This window comes from Gopherus flavomarginatus, chromosome 10 (assembly GCF_025201925.1).
Source record: "Gopherus flavomarginatus isolate rGopFla2 chromosome 10, rGopFla2.mat.asm, whole genome shotgun sequence".
Classification (NCBI taxonomy): domain Eukaryota; kingdom Metazoa; phylum Chordata; order Testudines; family Testudinidae; genus Gopherus; species Gopherus flavomarginatus.
In genome coordinates, this window is record NC_066626.1 from 23,142,787 (window position 1) to 23,168,771 (window position 25,985).

Below are 25,985 nucleotides of genomic sequence, written 5' to 3' on the forward strand. Positions count from 1 at the left end.
TCTGTCAACTGTTTTCCAATGGAATAATGAGCACAAATGAGGGAGGAGCTTGGAAAAGTTTGTTACCTTTATCAATATATATTCAAGATTCTGTGGTGTGCTGGATAAGGAAACCCTTTTGGGGCTTACGGATGTCAGGGACTCTAACCCCGACAACCTGGACCCTACTCAACGGGTAGGTGGACGTTGCTGGATTTCTACGAGCTTCAGCTGGTTCACAGAACACCCCTTATCGCCAACGCAGAGATCAGATCACCAGGCAAGGCTCCTCTAAACCGGAGGATGTGTGCTGCGTTGCCTTAGGGTCCGATCCCCTGCCGGAGAGTCAGACGGGTCCCGGCGGAGTCACCAAAGATGTCAGGGACTTTAACCCCGACGGCAAAGTTCGTTGTCTGACCGCGAGAGAGACAGGCAACACCAGCAAGGTCCGATTAAAAGCTTTTCATTGACAAGTGCACGCATTAATAGAGAGCAGCTTGTCTTCAGAGAGAACCAGCCCACTTTTTACATTTTAGTATAAGCCTATATAGACAGTTCCATTGCGTCATACATTATTTACTGGAGCAACCCACCCCCTTTTTTTAACAACTAGAAATTAGACACCTTTAGTATACATGCATGCCTAAAGTTAGAAATGTAGGGGAGTTAAAAACAAAGAAAGAACAAAACCAGGGAGTGAAAACAAGGAGGCTGGGAAACTAGGGCTTTTATCAGTTCTTCGAAGGAGCTACCCTAACACAGCACATCTGGTACTATGCCAGGAATGCAGCTTCTCTCTTATTTTGCTCTTTTCCAGCACTTGTGAGACATGCTGCTGCTTCTCAGTGTTTTTCACTCAGGGATTACCCACAAACCTTTGTTAGCCTGACTTTGGTCAGGTTGGCATACCTGGTTTTGTCTGCTATATTTTTAGTTAGGCCTAACACGGATGAGATGTGAAAGTCTTCCAGATCTGTGCATGGTGTTGGCTTATTATGAATGCACTTACAATCATTAATAATACTTCACAGCTATCTAGCAATTCGCAGATTCAGTGTTGTACAAACAGTCATTAATCCTCAAACACTCCTGTAAAGCAGGTATTGCTCCTGTTTTATAGATGAGGAAACAAAGACAGAAAAGTTATATCAAATTACTTTACTTGTCCACAGCAAGTCAGTGTCAAAGCCAGGAGTAGAACTCAGAGTTATTGTCTCAAAATTCTGGGTTTAGAATGCTAGACTACTGGTAACATTTTGCATGTATATATCATCTTCCACCCTGAGGGATGTGGAAGCATTTTACAAAACACTAAGCATGAATCATTTCATACTCACTGAAATGCAGCTGCTGAATAACATTACACAGGAACAATATACATAGTTGAGAACAATACTATATGTCATTGAAACTGCAGGGAGAAATTAGGCAAAATGTAATTACTCACACTGGAATGTGGCCAGACACCAAGCTAATATCCTATCTTCCAAAAACATGCTATGCGATATGTATTAACCAGAAGCGGTTAGGATCTCAGTTTAATATCTAAAAGGCAGCACCAATAGTACTGTAGTACTTCTGTCATCATGCCATGGGATTGGATCAAAAGGAAATATGCCACCCACTGAATCAATATCTTTTCTTCCTTGGATATATTCTACCCAAGTGCCCAGAGACCTAACCTGGATTAGAAGGAGAGGAGTTTTAAGGTCAAAGCTTGAGGCGTTCTGGCTGCAGGCTAACAGATAATGAATGGATAGTGCAGAGAATTGCTTTCTGCAAAAAAATGTTAAATTGGCAAATCATCTATTTTGCTACCACAAGGCCATCTACACACAGAAGGGATTGACATACTGCATTATTTATTCATGCCCTCAGTTTTCTTTTGAATCACTTTCTTAATTGTGTTGTATGATTGCTCAGCAGTTTGCATATTTTCGCAGATTATAGGTATGAACTAATGTATTTTTCCTTTGCAGTTTCTAAAACAAAACACTATACTATCTCTTCCACTCTGTCCCCCTTCTCCTGGAATAACACATGTATATAAGGAAAAATATGTAATGCACCACTAAGATCATATGCATATAACTGAGAAGAGATGGATCCTTTAAATTAAATTAAAGAACTTGAGGTCTTGTAGTTTAAAATTTAATTTCTCTCTCAAACATGTTTCTCTTGATTTTAATTTATTATCGTTTTGTGATTCTCATATGTATTTGTTTAAAACTCAAGAAAAACATCTCTCAAAAATTGCCCTGATACTACTTAAAATTCTATAAGCCTGATAGACTCTATTGTTTGTATATTATATTTTTTGAATAGTATTTTATATATCCAAGGTCAATTGGTTGCATCTGTTAATATCATTATGAGTTGCCACTGACTGGTTTTTAAAAAAAGCTTGTAATGTTGAATGCAATGCTCTAAAAAAGGACAAGGGCAAAACCCCTAGCAAAGAAAAGCATTTTCAAAAAGTAGAGTGAGTTTATGTACTGAGTAGAGCTGTCCATTAATCATGCTGAACTCACGCGATTAACTAAAAAAAATTAATCGCAATTTAAAAAATTAATTGCAATTAATCGCACGTCTAACAATAGAATGCCAATTGAAATGTATTAAATATTTTTGGATGTTTTTCTACATTTTCAAAATTGATTTCAATTACAACACAAAATACAAAGTGCCCAGTGCAAATATTTGTAAACCAAAGAAATAGTATTTTTCAATTCACCTCATACAAGTACTGAAATACAATATCTTTATTGTGAAACTGTAATTTACAAATGCAGATTATTTTTGGTTACATAATTGCACTCACAAACAAAACAAACAAAGCTTTAGTGCCTACAAGTCCACTCAGGGCTTGTCTACATCAGAAAGTTGCAGCGCTGGTGAGGGAGTTACAGCGCTGCAACTTAGGAGGTGTACACATCTGCAGGGCACCACCAGCGCTGCAACTCCCTGTTTGCAGCGCTGGCCGTACTCCCGTTTTGTCTCGGGTGTAGAGGATCCAGCGCTGGTGATCCAGCGCTGGTAATCAAGTATAGTCACTTACCAGCGCTTTTCTTGACCTCCGTGGAATAAGCAGGTATCCCAGCATACCTGAGGAAGCCTCTGGTAATCAAGCTGGTCTCCTTCCCCGGCTTGCTCTCGCGTTCCCCGAACCCCGAGCAAGCAGGTCTCCTTCCCTGAGGTTTGCTGGGTGGTTCCGGGAAGGCGAGAGCAAACCGGGGAAGGAGACCAGCTTCGCCCTGGTTTGCTCTCGCGTTCCGCGAACCCCGAGCAAGCAGGTCTCCTTCCCTGAGGTTTGCTGGGTGGTTCCGGGAAGGCGAGAGCAAACCGGGAAAGGAGACCAGCTTCGCCGCGGTTTGCTCTCGCGTTCCGCGAACCACCCTGCAAACCGCAGGGAAGGAGACCTGCTTGCTCGGGGGTTCGGCGAACGCGAGAGCAAACCGGGGAAGGAGACCAGCTTCGCCGCGGTTTGCTCTCGCGTTCCGCGAACCACCCTGCAAACCGCAGGGAAGGAGACCTGCTTGTTCGGGGAACGCGAGAGCAAACCGCGGCGAAGCTGGTCTCCTTCCCCGGTTTGCTCTCGCCTTCCCCAAAACCCCTTGAAGCCGCCCAACAGCGCTGCAGTGTGGCCACATCTAACACCACTTGCAGCGCTGGTTGCTGTAAGTGTGGCCACTCTGCAGCGCTGGCCCTATACAGCTGTACTAATACAGCTGTAACAACCAGCGCTGCAAAATTGTAGATGTAGACATGGCCTCAGTTTTACTTCTTATTCTGCCAAACGCTAAGACAAACAAGTTTGTATACACTGATGGGAGATACTGCTGTCTGCTTCTCGTTTACAATATCATCTGAAAGTGAAAACAGGCATTTGCATGGCACTTTTGTAGTCGGTGTTGCAAGGTATTTACATGACAGATATGCTAAACATTCATATGTCCTTTTCATGCTTCAGCTACTGTTCCAGAGGACATGTGTCCATGCTGATGATGCTTGTTAAAAAAAATGCATCAATTAAATTTATGATTGTACTCCTTGGAAGGAGAATTGTATGTCTCCTGCTCTGTTTTACCTGCATTCTGCATATATTTCATGTTATAGCAGTCACGGATGATGACCTAGCACATGTTAATTTTAAGAACACTTTCACAGCAGATTTGACAAAACCCAAAGAACCTACCAATGTGAGATTTGTAAAAATAGCTACAGCACTCGACCTAAGGTTTAAGAATCAGAAGTGCCATCCAAAATCTGAGAGGGACGAGGTGTGGAGCATGCTTTCAGAAGTCTAAAAAGAGCAACACTCTGATGCAGAAACTACAGAACCCAAGCCACCAAAAAAGGAAAATCAGCCTTCTGCTGGTGGCATCTGACTCAGATGATGAAAATGAATGTGCATCAGTCTGCACTGCTTTGGATTGTTATCAAGCAGAACCTATCATCTGCATGGAAGCATGTCCTCTGGAATGGTAGTTGAAACATGAAGGGATATATGAATCTTTAGAGCATCTGGCACATAAATATCTTGCAACACCAGCTACAACAGTGCCATGCAAACGCCTGTTCTCACCTTCAGGTGACATTGTAAACAAGAAGCAGGCAGCATTATTTCCTGCAAGTTGTAACCGACCTTGTTTATCTAAGTGATTATCTGACCAAGAAGTAGGACTGAGTGGACTTGTAGGCTCTAAGGTTTTACATTATTTTATTTTTGAATGCATTTTTTGTACATAATTCTACATTTGTAAGTTCAACTTTCATGATAAAGAGATTGCACTACAGCACTTGTATGAGGTGAACTGAACATTTTTTGATAGTTCAAATAGTAATAAAAATAAATATAAAGTGAGCACTGTACACTTTGTATTCTGTGTTGTAATTTAAATTAATATATTTGAAAATATAGTAAAAATCAAAAATATTTAAAATAAATAGTATTATATAGTTAACAGCATGATTAATTGTGATTTTTTTTCTCATCGCAAGACTAATTGTGATTAATTTTTTTAATTGCTTGACAGCCCTAGTACTGAGTAAAGTAAAGTTGTAAAATCAGTGTTGGCAAAGCAATAAATGACTCATGAATGCCTTTCTTGATTAGCAGAAATAGTTCTCTGTCTACAGACATAGATAGGATTTCTGCTTGCATTTCACAAGGAATCTAGCTCTGACCATTGTCAATTCTATTTTTAAGCACATAAGACTGAGACAGGCTCTCATGCTATTGTATTATTTTATGGTCACGTGAAATCCTCAGGTCCAGATGGCTATCGCTGTTTGTGAACCTGATTCTTGATCTGTAAAGTGATCTCATCTGTTTTGGCAGAGAGCCATTTTATTTTTAGGACAGTCATTGCTATGGTTACAGTGAAGGCAGACTTGGTTCTTAGTATCGCTGATCGTGGAGTGTTTTCTATGTAAATATTAGTAACAATAAAATAATGGTGGAATTATCTCTAGTCAGTGTGTCGTGCATGTAGAGAGGAAAAAAAATATATACCACAATAGTTTTAGAACATGAATAAGCATTTTATTTAAAATTAAACAACATTTTTACATTCTACAAAACACCAAAAATTAATCATAAACCACATTGATGAGCTACGTTCATCACTGGTGTAATTTATCAAACCATTGAGTTGCACTCACTTAGCTAAGCAGTAAATTTGGCTCACAGGAGTCAGGCCTGCTTAACTGAATCTGGGAAACTATAGCTGTTTGCATGTAAAGTCTATGAGGCTATGAAATTACTTCATTTCTTCATCCTACAAATAATCATGGACCCAGATTCATAAGAGTATCCCTATTCAAGACAGCACTTAAGCATGTGCTTAATTTTAAGTGCTTAAAGTTAAGCATGCACGTAAGCGCTGTCCTGCATAGGAATAGAGTTAAACATTTGCTTTCATGCTGTACTGAGTTGAGACTGAAATGAGTAAGAAGGCAGGGAATTGACAATTCAATTGCTGCTATTATTCTGAAAATCTGAAGACACAGGACTAGGCAATTCAGAACTGTGCATATTGTTCCTTGTTCCTCTATAAACTCATTATAATATAGTCCTCCTGTTACAGTTATTTTCCAGAAAATGAAATACCTCTGAAATCATCAGAACAGTTTTATTATGTTTCTTAACAATCTTTAAACAGAACGATCCGCTCTCTATAAAGTACAACTTGTGAGCAATATCTGTCAAGTAATGTAACAGGTTATTAAATGTATCATAGCTAAGGCTATGTTTTAGTCACAGGTATATTTTAGTAAAAGTCATGGGCAGTAAACAAAAATTCACAGCCTGTGATGTGTCCATAACCTGTACCATACGCCCCTAACTAAATCTCTGGAGGGGCAAGGGGGCAGTCCAAGAGTGACACAGGTGCCTGGGGGAGGTGACCTGGGACCCCCCGCTGGTGCTGGGGGAGAGGGTTTGGCAGACTTTCTACCCGGCTCCTCGCAGCTTCCCGGAAGCGGCGACATCCCTCTCTCAGCTCCTAGCTCTGTGCGCTTCCCCTACCCCAACCACCGGCTCTGCAGCTCCCATTGGCAGTGAACTGCGGCAATGGGAGCTGCAGGGGCAGTGCCTGTGGGTGGAGGCAGCTCGTGGAGCTAGGAGCTGAGGGAGGGATATGTTGCTGCTTCCGGGGAGCCACCCAAGGTAAGCACCGCCCAGAGACCTCACCCCCTCCTACGCCCCAACCACCAGCCTTGAGTCCCCTCCCACACGCACCCAAACTCCTGCTGCTGCTGGGGGTGTGTGTGTGTGTCTGATGCCCCGAGACTGCCCAGAAGCGGCCGCTGCAGAAGTCCCGGAGGTACTGGAAAGTAATTGAATCCGTGACCTCCTTGACAAACTCTCAGTCTTAATCATATCACATACATAAATGTTTACATGGCACATTTTACATTACGGTCTTTATACTCAAATTACAGATATTGGTTCAATCCCATTTTCAGTGTATCTCCAAGAGTCTTTGAAAATAAAATAATAATAATGTACGGACAGACCTTCAGCTGGTTGAAATTAATGGATATCCCATTTACATCTGACCCATGACATTTAAGGGCCTGATTCTGCACTGCTGAAGTCAAGGAAATACACCCACTGATTTCAATGGAAGCAAGATCAGGCTCTAAATAAATACACGCCTGCATGCTGAAGCACTTGGAGTGCTCTGTAACAATTCAAAATTACAATGAGATACAGAAAATAAAATCTCAACACAATAGCACCTGCAGATTAGTTTTTAAAGGTTTTTTGAAGACTGTAAGAGAACTAAGATAAACCACTAGCAGTTCATGAAACACCTTAAGGCCACCATAGCATTAAAAAAAAAAATCAAAAGTATGCACATCAAAAGGGCACACCAACCACCGCTACACAGTATTCCCGTTGTGCTGCAAAGAGCGTGTTTGGTGGGTGGCATACACATGTCTGATGCACAAGACTCATCAGCATTTAAAAAAATACTGTAGCTAGTGTTAGCTTGAGTAATACTTGTTTTTTTCTGTGTGTCCATCTAAAACCAAGACATAAGCACAATTTCATACTGGACCCAGCTGGAATAAACAGTGCACACCAGGCAATCCACATGTGTATTCAGGCAGTGGCATCTGGGGCTCAGTGTGGAAATATTTTGTACAGTGTACCTTACACAGCATGTCTTGTTTTGCTTTACAGAGAATGACACAAGAGCATGAGATGCTTAAGAAAGGATTAAATAAGACAACAAGCCTTAGTAAAACAAGATGTTGTATGAACATCATCTTGGGAAAATATCATATGGAGATGTAAAACTCCACTGAAAAGTACAGCTGCAGTCCCATGATCACAGACGTTTACTGGGCTGTGAAAATAAAGCTTTGTCTTAAGAAGGGTTGTATGAAAAGTGGCATTTTAGCAAATGTAACCCTCCCCCTCTAGAAAATAGGAATCAGGAGTTTGCACTCCTGTATTGTACCATGATATGATTATTGCAAGAAACCCTCTCTTGCCAGCACTCTCACACTGAAAGCACGCTGCATGACATTTGGTGTTAAAGCAATGTCATAGAAAAGTAGGGTAAGGAAGTTGCTTGTGACAGAATACTGGCCAGGTATCCTGTCCACGAGAGTGGAGCTGAGTCTGTGTCATGCGTACCTGATGCTCCTGGAGGGTGGTAGCAGAACCAGAGACTCAAAGTCAGAAAGTTGCAGCGCTGGTGAGGGAGTTACAGCGCTGCAACTTTGAAGGTGTACATATCTGCAGGGCACCACCAGCGCTGCAACTCCCTGTTTGCAGCGCTGGCCGTACTCCCGTTTTGTCTCGGGTGTAGAGGATCCAGCGCTGGTGATCCAGCGCTGGTAATCCAATGTAGACACTTACCAGCGCTTTTCTTGACCTCCGTGGAAGGAGGAAGCCTCTGGTAATCAAGCTGGTCTCCTTTCCCGGTTTGCTCTCTCGTTCCCGGAGCCCAGAGCAAGCAGGTCTCCTTCCCTGCGGTTTGCTGGGTGGCTCCGGGAACGAGAGAGCAAACCGCGGCGAAGCGGGTCTCCTTTCCCGGTTTGCTCTCTCGTTCCCGGAGCCCAGAGCAAGCAGGTCTCCTTCCCTGCGGTTTGCTGGGTGGCTCCGGGAACGAGAGAGCAAACCGCGGCGAAGCGGGTCTCCTTTCCCGGTTTGCTCTCTCGTTCCCGGAGCCCAGAGCAAGCAGGTCTCCTTCCCTGCGGTTTGCTGGGTGGCTCCGGGAACGAGAGAGCAAACCGCGGCGAAGCGGGTCTCCTTTCCCGGTTTGCTCTCTCGTTCCCGGAGCCCCGAGCAAGCAGGTCTCCTTCCCTGCGGTTTGCTGGGTGGCTCCGGGAACGCGAGAGCAAACCGCGGCGAAGCGGGTCTCCTTTCCCGGTTTGCTCTCTCGTTCCCGGAGCCCCGAGCAAGCAGGTCTCCTTCCCTGCGGTTTGCTGGGTGGCTCCGGGAACGAGAGAGCAAACCGCGGCGAAGCGGGTCTCCTTTCCCGGTTTGCTCTCTCGTTCCCGGAGCCCCGAGCAAGCAGGTCTCCTTCCCTGCGGTTTGCTGGGTGGCTCCGGGAACGCGAGAGCAAACCGCGGCGAAGCGGGTCTCCTTTCCCGGTTTGCTCTCTCGTTCCCGGAGCCCCGAGCAAGCAGGTCTCCTTCCCTGCGGTTTGCTGGGTGGCTCCGGGAACGAGAGAGCAAACCGCGGCGAAGCGGGTCTCCTTTCCCGGTTTGCTCTCTCGTTCCCGGAGCCCCGAGCAAGCAGGTCTCCTTCCCTGCGGTTTGCTGGGTGGCTCCGGGAACGAGAGAGCAAACCGCGGCGAAGCGGGTCTCCTTTCCCGGTTTGCTCTCGCGTTCCCGGAACCCCCCTTGAAGCCGCCCAACAGCGCTGCAGTGTGGCCACATCTAACACCACTTGCAGCGCTGGTTGCTGTAAGTGTGGCCACTCTGCAGCGCTGGCCCTATACAGCTATACTAATACAGCTGTAACAACCAGCGCTGCAAAACTTTAGATGTAGACATGGCCTTAGTCTTTAGAGTCGATTTTTATAGGAATTTATTCCCATGTCAGTCTATGGGAATTGCTTCATCCTGCTGTTGCTGAATCAATCAGCAGGTGGCACATTCCTGATGGCTCTGTGCTGTCAGATGTTGGTTTTTCTCATCCTGAGATGGTGAGGTGGATTCCATTTTGCCCTCCAGGGGTCATCTGGTTGTTCCCACTTGACACCTTCTTCAGCCATGGATACTGCATTCCTAGGCTGGCACCTCCCTGATCATTCATGTAAACCAAGCATTCATTCACATACATTCCTTCTTTAATCACATTTATTTTACTGTCTCCACCATTTTCGGGGTGTTACTAATTTATTTGAGACTCCTTGCTCTTTGATTACAGAGGGAGGGGCTTTTTCTGTGCTGTCTCTAAGAACAGTTGCCATTAGAATGTATCGTTTTGAGTGGAGAGTTAATTAACAGCTTACCACGTTTGTTTACACAGTATCAATTACAGAGTATGTTCAGAGGACAGTCAATTGACTGTTTGCAAGTTTTACATAGCAATAAAGTATCTTTCTGAGAACAGATGCAATCAATGGCTTACAAGTTTTACACAGACAGTAGCTTGTAAATTAACAATAAATCCAAGAGATCTTTTACTTGGTAATGCTATGAGATTTAAATTATGGATTTAAATTATGGGGGAGCAATTATGGGGAATCACTCATTTCTAATATAAACCTTCTTTAATATCCTACAATAATGCGAACATTATAGCCATGTGTGATGGTATATCCATGGACATTATAAGCAAGGAAAAATCACTATTCTATCTGTCTAGGTTTTTATAACAGCACTTACCTTCATATTTCTAAGGCCATGAATCACGAAAACATTTAAGCACACCCTTAAGTCACATTGACTTTGAAGTAACTGACACACTGTGCTGTCGGTAGCAGGAGGTAGGTAAAGGTGGTAGGTGCTGGATAACTGGGGACAGACCATGATATTTACCTGTACTGGATTTATTTTAATATTTTTGTTGCTTCTTCATTTTGGTTTTATTCTTCATTTAAATATTTCAATTTCACTTTGCATTGGTTCAAGCTACATAAAGACATTATAGCTGTTGGACCACATGGCAAGGATGAATGAGGTGCTACATGGACAGTCAAACTCTACTGCTAAAGGGCAACTGAATATTTCTTCTTTCTGCTGTTCATAAAATGCATTTTCAGAGTGTTGATTAAATGGCTATAAACATGTAGACCTACCACTATTCATTGACTATAGTTTAAAATACAGATTACATATTTGCATTTATTCCTAACAATTCGTATAATCAGAGCTATGTCTCATGCAGAGAAAACATTCCAAAGCTTGTGCTTTCGTTCACTCACACCAAAAAACCCCACACACCAGCTTGAGGGCTATTAGCACCATGGGGTGGAGCAAATGCATGGCCTGTGTCTTGATCTCTGTTCTTTGCTACAGTATCCTCAGAGATAGGTATCCATTTTGATGAAGGAGCTATCTGACTATAAAGTACTACTACACACTGTCAAAGTACACCATGTGGACCTTTTCAGGATTTTCACTACTTCCATCTCTTCTGGCAGCAGGCAGAAGCATCTGTGAATTTGGAATCTATCTTTACTGTTGTCTTTAATTTTGGTATACAAGCAAACTAATGATTTAGTACTATGAGCGAGTTTTACATGCAGTGTTAAGTTGATTAGCCGTTAACACCCATGATTTCTTGGTACCCAAATACTGAAGTGCAGTAATTTAAAAAATTCTGTAACAAATAGCACTGCAGAGCTTTAGATTTATTATTAAATAGTTTTCAGATCCATTTGCAAGTCAAATCTATTACCACCTTTTTCAGTCCCAGCTCTGCAAACTCAGCCTAGGATCTGAATGACAAAATAGGATCTTGCTAACATCGCTGCTACTAAATATTTTGCATTTGGAACTTTTAGCTAACAATTCTTTTGATGATGCAGAAGCTATAGCACAATTAAGCTCACTTTATAGCACTACAGAACCAAAATAGATAACACGGTAAATAGTAATTTATTTTATTCATAAGTGAGAAACTGTAACTCTAAAGACAGACAGGAAATAAATCTCAAAAAGAAGGTTTTATCTAGCCAAAAAGGATTAATGTAAGTAGCCAATAGCCATGTGGGTGCATCAAGTGTTTAGTGCAGAAAACCAGAGTACATAATAAATATTAGGGTTGGAAAGAAGCTCAAGTCATGTAGTCCATTCCACTGCATCAGTGACCAATAGTAATCAAATTTCTATAGCACACGTTTGTTCCCTCTTAACTTTACCTCAAGTGGTATCCTAACTATGACAATTCAGCAACTTTCCTTAGCAAATCATTCTATTGTCTGAACTTACTGTTAAAAGGTGACGAAGAGTCCTGTGGCACCTTAAAGACTAACAGAAGTATTGGAGCATGAGCTTCTGTGGGTGAATACCCACTTCGTCAGACGCATTAAAAGGAGGTCCATGATTGTGTTTACATTTTTCTTCTGTTTTAGGGCATCACTTGCAACAAGAAAATGATTTCCATTGACTTCCTTTCTTTGGTAGCTATGATTCTGACATTCCCAATGAAAGATCTTTTCTGGAAACTACAAATCCAGTTATTTTAACCTCTCTCCAAAGTTAATATTTTTGAAATCTTTTACTATATTTGTCCTGCTTTTGGATTCTAAAGACACAAGGCAACATGATTGCTACACAATTGAGATCAGAATTAACCCCTTACACAATGCAGAGAAGAGGCTGTATGTATTTTATAGTGCAATGTTCCAACTTGCACATTGGCAGACATGTCACAGAATGGATAATTCAGTAAGTTTAAAATCTGGACCAAAGCAGCCACTGTAACATCCTTCACATCTTGTAATAAAAACCTTGAGTTGAAATATATAAACAAATGTTAAATCTGGCAGCAACTCACAGCAAATTTTCTTATTACAACACACGTAGGATATTAAAGTGAGGTGTGTCTCTTTTTTAAAATGGATTAGTTAAGAGCAATCAGTTTGTTTTCATATTAAAAAACAGTAATAAATGGACGACTTTTATATATACGTCTATAAACTAAATCCATACAACAGAACAATTTAATTACTGTTGAAAACAGCATAAATGGAGAAAATATTAGAATTCTAAATTATTTAATGTGTGACAATGTTCTGTTGATATATAAATTGGGACATTAGGTGCTCTAATCACACAATGAAGTCATAATATCAAATTAGAAAAATAAATCCAACTCATATAATTTTCACTCAGTGTGACACTGTAACAGCCATTATATGTAGTACTTGTTTCTATCTTGATGTTCTTCCACTTATTCACAAAAAGTTGTCAAAAATTGTGTAAAACAAAAGCCATTGTATTTTCTTATTACACCACTGTTGATGTGAACAGTAAACCATCAATCTTTTTCTTGTGCTGCTTTTAGCAGCCTACCAATCCCACTCTTCCTGAAAGACATTGGGGAAGATTTAAACTCTCTGTGCTTCTAAGGGAACAATTTATTTAGATATTTGTCTGCAAAATTTGTAACTCCCATGGGCCCAGGTGAAGAGGAGCCCCTGGCTCCCAGCAGAGGTAATGTAAGGAGAATGGAAATCAATTCCTGTTCCCCTCTCCCAGCTGCTGACATGCCCATAGCAGCCCTGCCAACACCCCACAAGGACCTTCCTTAAACTCTCTATCTCCCAAAAAGTTAATGTTTTTTAATTAAAAAAAATCACACCGTAGTCTTCCTATATAACCGAATTTAAGATATGATTACTGCTCTCTGACCTACGAATTAGAATGGACTACCTTACCATACAGTCAAATCTATGGATAAAAATTTGTTTTTGGTTTGTAGATGTGTTAGAATAGATGAGTTATTTTATGTATAAAATCTGGATATTCTGACCAAGTGTAATTAAAAACTCCTTGCCAACTAGCAGTGTGGAGCATTTTGGGTTTTCATATATTCATTTGAAGTTATATGTATTTTCTTGAGTTCTGAGGATATATATTTTCTATCTTTGTTATCCTGTTTTAATTGTCTACTGAAAAAAACATTTGTTTTTGAAATACGTTTTAGAAGATCTTTCTGTGCAACTGAGGCAGTACAGAGAAAGTCTCTCTTCTATCTCGCAGTCACATTCTCGTTTACTTTTTGCAGCACTGAAGTTGGCTCAGTAGATTATCTTGTGTAAGATACTTTCCCAATCAGTTTCCACAGTTGCAACTAATATTATTGTATAAAGTTTTCTTCTCTGCAGTACATGGCTTAATTAAAAAATAAGTTACCTTTGGAGGATCTGGAATCTGGACCAGAAGAAATGATAAATCGGAAGTCTTAGGAATAAAGAAATAATGTTTTGGATACTCAAAATTACAATAAGAGTTGCTGGTATCTCTAAGGAAAATTGTATGGTTAGCATCCTTGGAAAATTAAAATTTGTTTCAGTTCTAATACTGTTTTTGACCTGCTCGTCTTAATATACACAAAGTATTTTGAATTCCAAATAAGCAGGGCTTTGGAGCGGAGCGCAGAGCTGCTCTGGAGCAGTGGAGCTGCAGGTTTTTGCCTGGAGCTGGAGCGGAGCCGAAGCACAGCTCCAAAGCCGTGCAAATAAGGGCTCAATGTTTAGGATTCCTGTTAAATCTGTTTCACATATTACTGTTAAAACTCGAACAGCAATTGAACTAGAAAGATAATAGCTCACACTTGGAGTGAAAAAGGTTACTGTAACATTTTAAAAAAGGATCTGTGCTTTTTTCCAAATGTTAAAAAGTCTAGGTTAGCTCACAGAAAGATGCTTCTACAGACAGAATGTATCTTTCTGGGTTTTACAACTTGGTAGGGTTGCCATTCTGAGGATCAAAGAATATTTGCTCCACAACATGAATGATGTAAAATAATTTCTAGCTACTCAAATAATGGAGATGCTTGAGCTGTAGATACAAAGTTTTTTCTAAATTTGGATACCAGCTTCTGAATACATATTGAAATGAGAACATTATCTCACCCTGCATTGTTAGTTTGAGCTATAACTTGGGAGTTTTGCCCCCAAACCCAACTCTCAGTCACACCAAGATCTCTCTCTCATTTGTGGTACTTTAAGCTTAAACTAGCTGAATGGTGTGGGGGGAGGCGGGGCGGGGGGGGCAGGGTTAAGATACACTGCTGCTGATGCTGGAGAATGCAGCAGCTGAGTTACAACAACCCATCTACTGCTAAGCCAATCACTCTATGTAGATCAAGTGTCATTTTACAGTGAGCAAGACTAGCTCAAAGGCAGGAACTCAAGTATACTAACAAACTAACTGCTGAAGTGAAGAAGAGCGCTAAGTCATCAGTTAATAAGATGCTTTTAGAAATTACATATGCTCCATAATCTAAGTTTGCATAAAAAAAAAAGTCTTTAGCCATTTGTTTGCAGATAACCTTAAAAGTATGAAGCAACTGTGATGTCGGCCTAAGTCGGCAGACAGCCTGGAGCAACACCTCTGAGGGCAGCACAAATTCACTGTATGGAGTTATGGCTGACGGCTAGTGTTAGTTAACTGTTGATCTGTTCACTATTTCACAGCTGATCAAAGCTTGCAAGAAAGGAGGGGTGATAGTATTGTGAAGAGCTGCACAATACAGTACAAGAAACTTCTTCTTTTGGAGTTTCAAGTTAGCAGAGACCTTGGAAGAGTACCAATATTATTTTCCTCAGTAGTTCAATAGATGGTACATACGGTGCTACCTCGATATAATACAAATTCAGATATAACACGGTAAAGCAGTGCTCCGGGGTGGGTGCAGGGCTGCGCACTCCGGGGGATCAAAGCAAGTTCGATATAACACAGTTTCACCTATAACGCAGTAAGATTTTTTGGCTCCCAAGGACAGCATTCTATCGAGGTAGAGGTGTATCATCTCATGCAGATCTTGTTTTTCCATGAATTGTCAGGTTCAGATTTGGGAGCATCACTGGAAAGTTTTATTTTTTTTTCTCCAAGAAAAGATGACAAAGCCACAGAGACATGCTCTTGCCAATGAGAAATTTTAATAGGCATCTTTACATGTGCAACAAAATCAGTAAGCTATTGTATAACATGTTTTAATTCAGAACTGTGTAAATAACTTTGAGAAATTCTACTATTCCATTTTCAGTGATGTCCTCCATTTTTCTTCGGAGGAAACAGTGTGTACTCGATCCCAAGTGCTACCACAAAGGCTACGAATCCCCACTTGAAACCTTTGGTGAGAACATCCATAACAGTGACAGGTTTTGTAAAGCCACCCATATATCTCCATGCTTCATTGCTAGGAAAAAACAAAACCGACAGATAGAACGAAGTTAGAAGACCCACTCTGATTCCATATGCCAACACAAATGTATTTATATGCAAAAAGTTAAAAAACATATTCCAAAAAGCTATGCAGTGAAAATGCAAGGTTTCCATAGTTAAAGCACTCAAATATCAGGAAATACTATGAAGTAAACTATGCCCCCTTATGCATGTTTGTTATGCCAACCTTTAATTACCATATTACATGACCACATAAAACATTTTCAGTAAGAAAATATTTTTTTTCCTGCAACTTTAGTTATACATGTGTAGCATCTTCTGTTACTGTGTCCCACTTACTTCTTGTATGCTGGAAAAACAAGTCGTTTATATATAAGATACGGAGTGAATAAAGCAAGTGCTCCTATGCCACTTTTGAATGAGGCAGGTGTAATTATCATTATTTGTATTACTTTAACATCCAGGACCCATTGTGCTAGGTGCAGCACAAGCACAGAACGAAAAGATAATCCCTGACCCAAAGAGCTTACCATCTAATTATAAAACCATTAGACATTTCCCTGCTTGAGTCTTACTGGTGAAGTTAACACTCAGCATAGTTTGAACAGACCTTGCTGTGCTGTTTAAAGAGTCAGAATTTATTTTTTTCTATCTTTTTGTCTAAAGACCATAACATTTTGTCTTATGCAAGCCTTTACCTCACTGAGCATGTATGTGAATAACAATTGTTACTACCCTTTCAGTCATAAAGTACTTAGACTTATCAGATCCACATGAAATATTAAGTCCAGCACAAATAATATAGTCTGTTCCAGAAACAAAGCTCTCAGTTCCACTATCATATCTGCAGAGGACACAGAGACATAGCTAAGGGAAAAACAATCTACCAGAGGATAAGATTGAACCATTGTCAACGCACTTGATACTGATAGTTTTGATGAGCGTCTCAGCAGAATTGTCAAGGACTGAATGGTCTGTAGACACTCATCTACCCCGTAGGTGGTCCCTCTAGCTCAGGGTTAAGGCACACTGGATGGGAGACTTGTTCTGCAGGTGCTAGTACTGAGTTCCTACTAAGTGGATAAAGAATTTCAGTCTTCGGGGCTGTAAATCTGTATTTGTTCACCAGGGCTAAATCTACATAGAAGCTGTATGTAAATAAATTAGGCTACACTGGTCTTAGATTTCCCAGCCTTTTGACAGGTGCCAATACCGATAAAAAAAAAAAAAAAGCCCAGAGGGGTTTTGCTATTTTAGGATTCTTAGTACAAGATATTCTTCAGAAGTACTACGTTAATAAATGTAGTAAACAGATCTTGATACTTCTATCATGTCTTCACTAAAGAGATTGCTATGAAACTAGTACTGGAGGCTTGTCTCAGTGTGGGATTTAAGCATTACTTTATACATAATTCTGCATTAGGCAAAGATATGCAGGAGAGGTCCAATACTTCAATCTACTAAGAGATTTTGCACTTTGTCCCTTAGTCAATATTCAACAAATCCAGTAAACAACTCTTTTTTTTTCCCAATGCAAACCAATGTTCTGAGAAACAGCAATTTTTCATCTAGGAAAGGGAACAAAACAGCACGAGTTTTTCTCAGCCCTGCACAATATTTTGGAGCAGTTTCAGGGCCATATACTTAGGAAACTTGCAGGAGATGGTGTGGGATTAATTTACTGGCTATTTATGCAGCACTTTGGAAGAATGTGTTGGAGTACGGCCATTTCCTTGTGGTAGTAAACTGGACTCCTGCAGAAAAGAGAAATATTATTGTGCTCCAGATAAAATTAATTATTTAACTAGAGTGAATTTTATAAGCTTGAATTCACAAGAAATAGAAGCAAGACTAAAAAACTGAATATCAGAGAAAGTAGGGTTCAGAGACAGCTGATAACCGTAGACAGTTAATATCTGGTAAAACAACTCCAGGTAACATTAAAATATAGTAATTAACAAAGTTAGAGACTATGTAATACTCTTACACTATCTCCTGAACAAATAAAAGGAAATAAAGGATTACTCAATCCACCAAAACCCACCCCAATAGGTCATAACAAGAGGTGATACAGCAATATCCATCCAACAGTTTGCTTTAAAAACATGGCAAAAATTGCATAAGAGTATTGGAGGAAGCAGGTATGGACCTGTAGGACCATGGAATAGCTAATATAGGGCTTTTGTCTTCCTGTAGAATTGGACAATGGAGCATGAAGCCTGACCCTTTTCATTCCCAAAGGCTGAAGAATGGTAAAGGAGAATGTTATATATTTCTCCCTGTTGTGACTCAGGTCAAAACCCTGTCTCTACAGCTAAACAACGTAGAATAGCTCTAGGGAGTAAGATACCTCCCCAGTTCAGGGGACTAAGATCAGGTCTTCCATGACTTGATTCACCTTAACAGTTTTCTATATGATTTTCATGAACTGCTTAGCAAATGCAGAACAAAGTAGAATGAAATCCCAAGCCATCTGCTACTACAGTTCAACACTTCGATTAAAGGCCCCAATTCAGCAAAACACTTAAATCACATTCTTGTCTATAAGCACACAAGTAATCCTGTCCCTATTCAGCAAAGCAATTAAGTACATACTGTACTGAAGTTCCATTGAAATCAATGAGATTTAAGACCATGCTTCAGTGCTTTGCTGAATAGGGACAGGATTACTCACCTGCTTAAATTCAAGCATTGCTTCAATGCCTTGCTGAACCAAGAACACAGAACCGCCCAATTTAAGTATTTGTGGGATAGCTCAGGCTAAAGGTAAACAGTGTGCTCACCTCTCCATTCTGCAGAACAAAATTCTGACAGGACACGTCTTCATCTCATCATAAAACATCACAAAGCATGGCTGAACTTTACAATGTGAGGCGGCTCTGAGGGTAATGCAATACTAGTAATCTCTACACAAAAATGAACTTCGACTACATTTTTTATGTGCTAACTGATGCAGTCTAGGTGTTTTTCCAGCTTTTTTGCTAAAAAGAACCATCCACAATGACTACATCACAAGGTTACAGGAAGTGCGCGCGCATGTAGCTATATATCTGAATGATGCATTCTCTCACTTACCGAAGCCATGGATCTCTAAGACCCCGCCTAGCCAGTCTTTCTTGGATATCCTGTAGCGGAGTACCCTCTATTTTCCATTGTTTATAATCAGGGAGTTCCATTTTCCCATGACCATGTTCATGTCCATGCCCCATGTCTGCAGGAAAAGGTTAAGAAAAAGGCCATGCTCTTTCAAGGTGCACAATTTACTTTTGTTTGAACTTCCTAAGATTGACATTCTCTTTCAGAAATTGGGGACGAGATGGAGAGTCATTTCTAACACCACTGTACCACACTGAGGCAGTGTTGTAAACAGTAATCTTGAGAATAAAAATGGATGTTTTATTAATAGTTCTAATAATAATAATAATGCAGAGATCCTTCATGCTGTGATTAGCTATGCTATACTAGTTTTGGTAAATCATTTCCGATTAGCACTACTTGACCAATCTGCCTGGAGTGCTAACTGTTCACTTCACTCAACTCCAGTGACAGCTAGTGAACTAAAAGGCAACATTCTCTGATAATCATTGTAAGGGAATTTATTAACACTAGCATTATCTCCTTTACAGAACAATTCTAGTTTCCACTCAAAGAGACTACCACTATGTGGATATTCAGATACACAGCTGAACGCATTAAAGATGTTGCCCAGGGAGATGGGAAGGATTTACATATGATTTAAATATATAAAAGCAAACACTGCAGGACACTGGAGATGACAGTTTATCCAAATTTGTTATTGTATGTCATTGTGATCCTTTCACAGATGCTAATGTGTTTTCAAAAACGCTGTCTAGTATAAACATTTCTAACATTTTTGATTGAAATATTTCATGTTGGAAATCTTTTTACCATTTAGGAAATTACATTACCATTTTTTCTGAGCACTGATCCATTACATCTCCTTATTTGAATAATTTAAAATTTTAAAATACTCTTGTGACTTCAAAAAAATCTCATACTGGCTGAAGGAAGACACAATTTACCATTTTAGGAGACACTCTTTTAATACTCTAATGTAATGCTACTATGGCTTAGTTCTGCATCAACTGTACCCTAATAAACCTGGTTAGTCACAACTCCTTTCAAATTGTGCATTAAAATACTTGGAATTTCTGGTGAAAACGAGAGAGAGAGAGAGAGAGAGAGAGAGAGAGAGGCGTGTGCAAGCATGTACACAAACTCTCTCTTCCCTCTTCCGCCCCCTTTTGGGTTCCATCTCCACCTGAGACAGCTTCCCAACAAAAGTGCAATTGAAATTCAACATTTCTGCAAAGTTTTGGTTTTGACAAATCAGCATCTTCCAATGAAAAGTGTTCTGTCAAAGAATTCCCAACCAGCTCTACTTATTATATAGTACATTCAAATCAAATGAATATTTTGAAACATAACTAATTATTTTGAGAGACAAGGTGTACATTTCAGAATGCATGAAACATTGCACTCTGTTCTCAATTGTCTTATTGTACACAGCTACAGCCATTTTTAGAAGTATGTCAAATATTTTTTTTTTTAATTGGTATGTACTGAAATCTGTATGCCAGTTAGGACAGCCTGTAACTTGCTTTCTTAAAAGATCGTCTCTCTCCCTGAGCATTACTGTTACCACGCACATCAGCAAAGGTATATGTGGGCCCCTCATATTTGGATCTCACTCTCCTTCTCTGGGCTGAAATAACTCAAGTTTGTTGACCTTTGTGGTATATTGCAAACTTCATTTTTTTAAACTCAAACTTTTGGGAAAGTGAAGTTGGACAGCTGGTATCTGGGGCGGGGGAGTACTTTAATATTTTTGCACTAAGGGGTTAATCTATTATCTCAAATATATGGTGGGAATCAGATACATTATTTTCTATTGTATGCATTGTAAAGAAACATCAAAGAGGTCCGGAGCATGAGACAGTTTTTTTTATGTATTATAAACCAAAAATAAATAATAAATGACATCTTGTTCTTAATGAATTTGATCAGACTAAGCAGACTCAACGTAATCAAACTATGAAAGTGTTTAAGCCCTCACTTAAGTCACAGATTTTTAAGGCTAGAAGGAACCACTTTGATCGTCTAAATTCCTCCATATGACCAGCCTCCTCTCCACGGTCCTTGGCAAGTGGACAGCAGACCAGTTTGGAAATCACCAAGTTAGATAAATTAACATCACTAATTGTGTTAATATTTATTAACAACATTTTAAAATTATTCAACTCAAATGATGCCTACAAAAACAGTGTTTCTGTCAATCTAATTAGGGACATTGGCTCTCCAAACCCATATTCTAATTAACTGTTTGGACTAGATAGTGTCATAGCTGTGTACCAACCCCCAATGGAGCTGATTTGGTTCCTCATCACTGAAAAACAAAAAGATAGACCACAGGGCCAGATCCTTAGCTGATATAAGATCGCATAGCTCTGCTGAAGTCAATGGAGCAACACCAAAGGCCGGTAAACAAGCAGAGGACAAGTTGATGAGGGTGGAGACAAAGATAGTTATTTTTTGATGCCAAGGAATGTTCTGAGTTTTAAATTGTTGTACGAGTACCTAGAGCTTTGGATGGACTCTTTTATAAATAAAAAATGATTAATGAAGGCAATTTTGGGGGGAAGGTGTAGACAGGTACCTATTGAGTGAAAGAAAGAAGGGCTGGAGGAGAAAAAGTGACACTTAAGTGTCCTCTCTTAAAAAAAGATGAAGCTGTCCTATCAGCAGGAGTTTGTGACTTCCACGTCTCAACACATTTTGTTGGAAAAAGTAAATTAAAAATGATTCAGTATTCCTAGTTTTTAAAAGAAGTTAGCTGATCGTAGTAGTGCTAAAAATAGGTGATTGAAAGGGCCTCAAAGACTTCTGGGGGACCAGAGGGAGGTGGTGGCCAAAGAGTAGGAAAGCATGAAAGAATTAAAGATGGAAATAACTATATATTTTCCCATCAAAATAGTAAGGAAGAGATTTGTGTAACCCTTTCCCAGTTATTCTTCTACTAGGAACCATTTTTCCTAGAGAGAAGATGTACTAAAAAAAATTGGGAAAAGTTACACAGTGTATCACATCTAAACTTCAGTGAGCTACTCTTCAATAGCAACAAAGCACTGAGACAAACACACATAGGCTGTTAGTACACTTTTCATGTGGTTGACAGCACAAAGCCAGTGGCCAATGAACAGTGCCTCCAAAGAGTAACGTTTAAATACTTATACAACATTTTTCATACATAAATCTTCAAGCACAAAGACACTTGCACAGCATCACACAGCAGTTCAGTGGCAGAGCCCAGGTTTCCTGGCTCCTAGTGCTTGCCCTACCCAGGCTGCACTGCCTCCCACCCACTATAAAAGTGATTTATTTCTGTGTTGGTTTATGTTTATAGCCCTAGCAGAAAATCAAGGTGAGAAGAGGCTGTGTCATTAAAAAAAATCCCCCAAGTCACTGAAATGTAAATAAATTACAAAAATGCAAAGTTGGGTATGGCATGGGGAATCAGGTGAAGGTGGCAAAGTGGGAAGGGGCACACGGGGGCGTGGGGGACTGGGAGGAGGAGGAGGAGCACTAGGGAAGACTTAGGTAACACAGGATGCCCATTCCCAGGGACAGCGGTGAGGGTGGTGGAAGGGGAAGGGCTGGGGAGAGGAAGAGCACATGGGTTGGAGAGGGTTAAGTAACATAGGATGCCAAGCTGGAAGGGGTTGCAAGTGTTTAGGAGAATAGGAATAAAATTGAAAACGATCTGGACAAACTGGAGAAATTGTCTGAAGTAAATAAGATGAAATTCAATAAGGACAAATGCAAAGTACTCCACTTAGGAAGGAACTATCAATTGCACACATACAAAATGAGAAAGGACTATCTAAGGCACTGGTCACCAACTGTAGATCACAATCGACTGACTGATCCTGGAGCCTTTGCCAGTCAATTGCTATCTTCGGCTGCTAAAAGTCCAATGGCCCAGCAGGGCTAAGGCAGGCTCCCTGGGGTTTCCGCATGCTGCTCCTGCCCACAAGCACTGCCCCTGCTGCTGCCATTGGCCAGGAACGGGGAACTGCAGCCAACGGGAGCTGCAGGGGTGGTGCCTGCAGGGAGGGGCTGTGCACAGAGCCATGTGCCCCCCTCAGGGGCCACAGAGACATGATAGCTGCTTCTGGGTGCGGCTGGGGCAGGGAACCTGCCTTAGCCCCGCTGCAGCATCAACCAGGAACTCCCCGAGGTAAGTGCTGCCTGGTGGGAGCCTGCACCCTGAGCCCCCTCCTAGAACTAGCACCCCATACCCCCTCCTGCTTCCCAACACTTGCCTCAGCCTGGAGCCCCCTCCTGCACCCAACTCCCTCCTAGAGCCTGCACCCAACTCCCTCCTAGAGCCTGCACCCTCTCCTGCATCCCAACACTCTGCCTCAGGCTCAGCCCAGAAATCCCTCCTACACTCCAAACCCCTTGGCCCCATTCCAGAGCCTACACCTCCTCCCAAACCCCAACCCCCTGCCCTAGCCCAGTGAAAGTGAGTGAGGGTGGAGGATAGCAAGCAACGGACGGAGAAGGGATGAAGTGAGCACGGTAGGGCCTTGGGGAAGAGGACGGGTAGATCCTGGGTTGCATTTAAATTCAAAAAGGGATCTTGTGCATAACAAGGTTGGAGATCTGTGGGTCAAGTTAAATATGAGTCAACAGTGTAACACTGTTGCAAAAAAAAAAATAAGTTCTGGGATGTATTAGCAAGAGTATTGTGAGCAAGGTATGAGAAGTAATTCTTCTGCTCTACTCTGTGCTGATAAGGCCTCAACTGGAGTATTGTGTCCAGTTCTAGGCACTACATTTCAGGAAAGATGTGAACCAACTGGAGAAAGTCTGGGAGAAGAGCAACAAAAATGATTAAAGGTCTAGAAAACATGACTTATAAGGGAAGATTGAAAGAGACTGGGTTTGTTTAGTTCGGAAAAGAGAAGACAGAGGGGACGTAACAGTTTTAAGTATATAAAAAGCTGTAACGAGGAAGGAGATGCATGGTTCTTCTTCACCTCTGAGGATAGGACAAGAAGCAATGGGTTTAAACTGGCGCGGTTTAGGCTGGACATTAACTGTCAGGGTGGCTCAGCACTGGAAAGAATTGCCTAGGGAGGTTGTGGGCTCCGTCACGGGGGATTTTTAGGAGCAGGCTGGACAAACACCTATGGGGGGGGCCTAGCTAATACTCAGCCCCGCCAGGAGTGCAGGGGACTGGGTGACCTCTCCAGCCTCAAGGTTTCTTCCAGGCCTACGAGTCTATGCCACAGCCGCACACGGGGGTGGGGGAGGGGTAGGTAACGCAGGGTGCCCTTGCCCAGGGACGGGGGAACCGGCAGCGCTGCCCCCCCCCGGGCCTCCCCGCTACCTGGCCGCTCCGTTACCCTGCTCAGTCCAGACGCACCGGCCCCGGAAGCGGAAGTCGCCGGCTCGCACTAGCTCCGACGGGGGACACCGCCGGGCGTGCAGGTTCCGGGCGCTTTTCCTGCCTCGCTCCCGGTGGCTCCGAGCCGGCGCTGAGGCCCCGCCTCGTTTCGTTGGAGCCGCAGCCGCCGCTCTCGGAGGCGAGTCTCGGGTTCCCAGCCACGCGGCTGGGCGGGAGCACGAGTGGGGGGGAGGCGGAAACAGCCAATGAGCGCGGAGCTTGTTGGGGGAGGGAGCGGCCCAGTGGCCGGGCGCGTTGTTGCGCTGCAGGGCTGGCCGCAGAGGAGGCAGGAAGGGGACGGGGAGAGGGGGCGGCAGGTACCGGGGGCAGCGGGCAGGGAGAGGGGGCGGCCGCTGCGCTCCTCGCTGTAGCCGTGGGGCGGGGCCGGGGGAGGTCAGACCTTGACCCTCCGGGGGGCGCGCTGGGCTGCAGGCCCCTGTGCCGGGGCCGCCATTGTCCGCACAGGTGCGAGGGCAGCTGAGACACCGCCCCCCACCCGGGCTGGCACCTGCCATGGCACTCGGGACCGCCGCCCGCCTAGACCCCTCCCCGTGGCACTCGGGGATCCCTTACCCTGCCCCGCATAGACTGTTCCCCCGGCACTCGGGGACCCCTGCCCTCCTCCCCCGGCACTCGGGGATCCCTTACCCTGCCCCACGTAGACCTGTTCCCCCCCCCGGCACTCGAGGGCCCCTGCCTGCCTCCCCCCATAGACCTGTTTCCCCGGCACTCGGGGACCTCTACCCTCCTCCCCTGGCACTTGGGGATCCCTTCCCCTGCCCCGCATAGACTGTTCCCCAGGCACTTTGGGACCCCTGCCTCCCCCGACCTCTCACCGTGGCACTTGGGGATCCCTTCCCTTGCTACGCATAGACCCCCCTCCCCGTGGCATTCGGAGACCTTTCTCCTTACAGACACTTTTCTCCTCTGGAGCTCTCTCTTACTGACATCACAGTCCCCAGAAGAGACAGGGATCTAGCTCAGGAACCCCGATATCAAGACACGCAGCAATAGTTGTAAGGAAAGCATAGAATTTGGCAGCATAAGTACACAAGCTTAATGATAGAGACATTTCTGTATCTACTGGTTATGTAACCTCTCTGTTATACTCATACACACTGACACTCTCCTACAGAAAGAGCAATGCAGAGTGGGAAGGAGGTCTGCACCATACAGATCTCTATGGAGATACCCTCTTCATGCACACGCTATATACACACACACATATAGTCAGAGAGAAGAACGTATTGTAATTGTGCTGGTACTCAAATCTAGGGAGAGAACAGGTTTTTCTTAAGTGATAGATTGGATTATTGGGTCTCAATATACCCTCAAATATTTGTTTTCTCAGGAAGAGTTGGGAAACGTGGAATTCTGGAATCTACAGTAAAAGGTAAATGGAAGTTTGGCATTTCTTTGGGCAGAGATTCTCTAATGTAATTACTGTTTTATTCCCTTAGCTAATTGCCACTAGGGAATGTATGAAGAGAACGATTAACAGGACTGTAGTAAGAAGACTCATAATGGCAACCTTTGTGTGCCATTTTCAAGAGTTAATTATATTTGCACCTGGTTATTGCAAATTGTTTTTCCCTTCATGATTGAGTGTGTAGTCCTTGCTTTTTGTTCTAATCTGAGAAGTAACGTAAACACTGTAATCATTACTTAATTGTAGATTTTGCTGTAACGCCATTTTTTGAGG

The 25,985-nt window shown here is 42.3% G+C and overlaps 2 protein-coding genes across 16 annotated transcripts in view; one reads left to right on the forward strand and one right to left on the reverse strand.

Annotated features, from left to right (window-relative positions):
• Positions 1-15,541: 15,541 nt before the first annotated feature.
• NDUFB3 (NADH:ubiquinone oxidoreductase subunit B3) lies at positions 15,542-24,355 on the reverse strand. Of its 3 annotated transcripts, none has more exons than XM_050916664.1 (3): positions 24,243-24,355; positions 18,886-19,021; positions 15,542-15,823 (listed from the first exon to the last, which is right to left on the reverse strand). In XM_050916664.1, the coding sequence occupies exons 2-3, from the start codon at positions 19,017-19,019 to the stop codon at positions 15,667-15,669; spliced, it is 291 nt and encodes a 96-aa protein (XP_050772621.1). In that variant the 5' UTR covers positions 19,020-19,021; positions 24,243-24,355; the 3' UTR covers positions 15,542-15,666. The 3 variants fall into 3 exon arrangements, with proteins under 3 accessions (XP_050772621.1, XP_050772620.1, XP_050772619.1); XM_050916663.1 differs by having other exon boundaries at positions 24,227-24,327; XM_050916662.1 differs by lacking the exon at positions 24,243-24,355 and adding an exon at positions 21,188-21,230.
• Positions 24,356-25,985, forward strand: part of HYCC2 (hyccin PI4KA lipid kinase complex subunit 2) — a 94,911-nt gene continuing 93,281 nt past the window's right edge. For 9 of the 13 annotated variants that reach the window (XR_007768367.1, XM_050916615.1, XM_050916618.1 and 6 more), the window contains exons 1-2: positions 24,533-24,600; positions 25,635-25,676. The gene's annotated coding sequence lies outside the window, so the exon portion shown is untranslated. Of the gene's footprint in view, positions 24,427-24,532; positions 24,601-24,679; positions 24,749-25,634; positions 25,677-25,985 lie in introns of those variants that run through there. The other 4 variants (XM_050916617.1, XM_050916614.1, XM_050916616.1 and 1 more) reach the window with 3 other exon arrangements.

Bases quoted from the DNA above. Each gene is read 5' to 3' on its own strand.
- NDUFB3 (XM_050916662.1), bottom strand. From the start codon at position 21,215: ATGAGGAACCAAATCAGCTCCATTGGGG. The intron at 19,022-21,187 runs GTTGGTACACAG...CTTTTCCTGCAG, and splicing joins CCAAATCAGCTCCATTGGGG to ACATGGGGCATGGACATGAA. The intron at 15,824-18,885 runs GTAAGTGAGAGA...GTTTTTTCCTAG, and splicing joins CTTAGAGATCCATGGCTTCG to CAATGAAGCATGGAGATATA.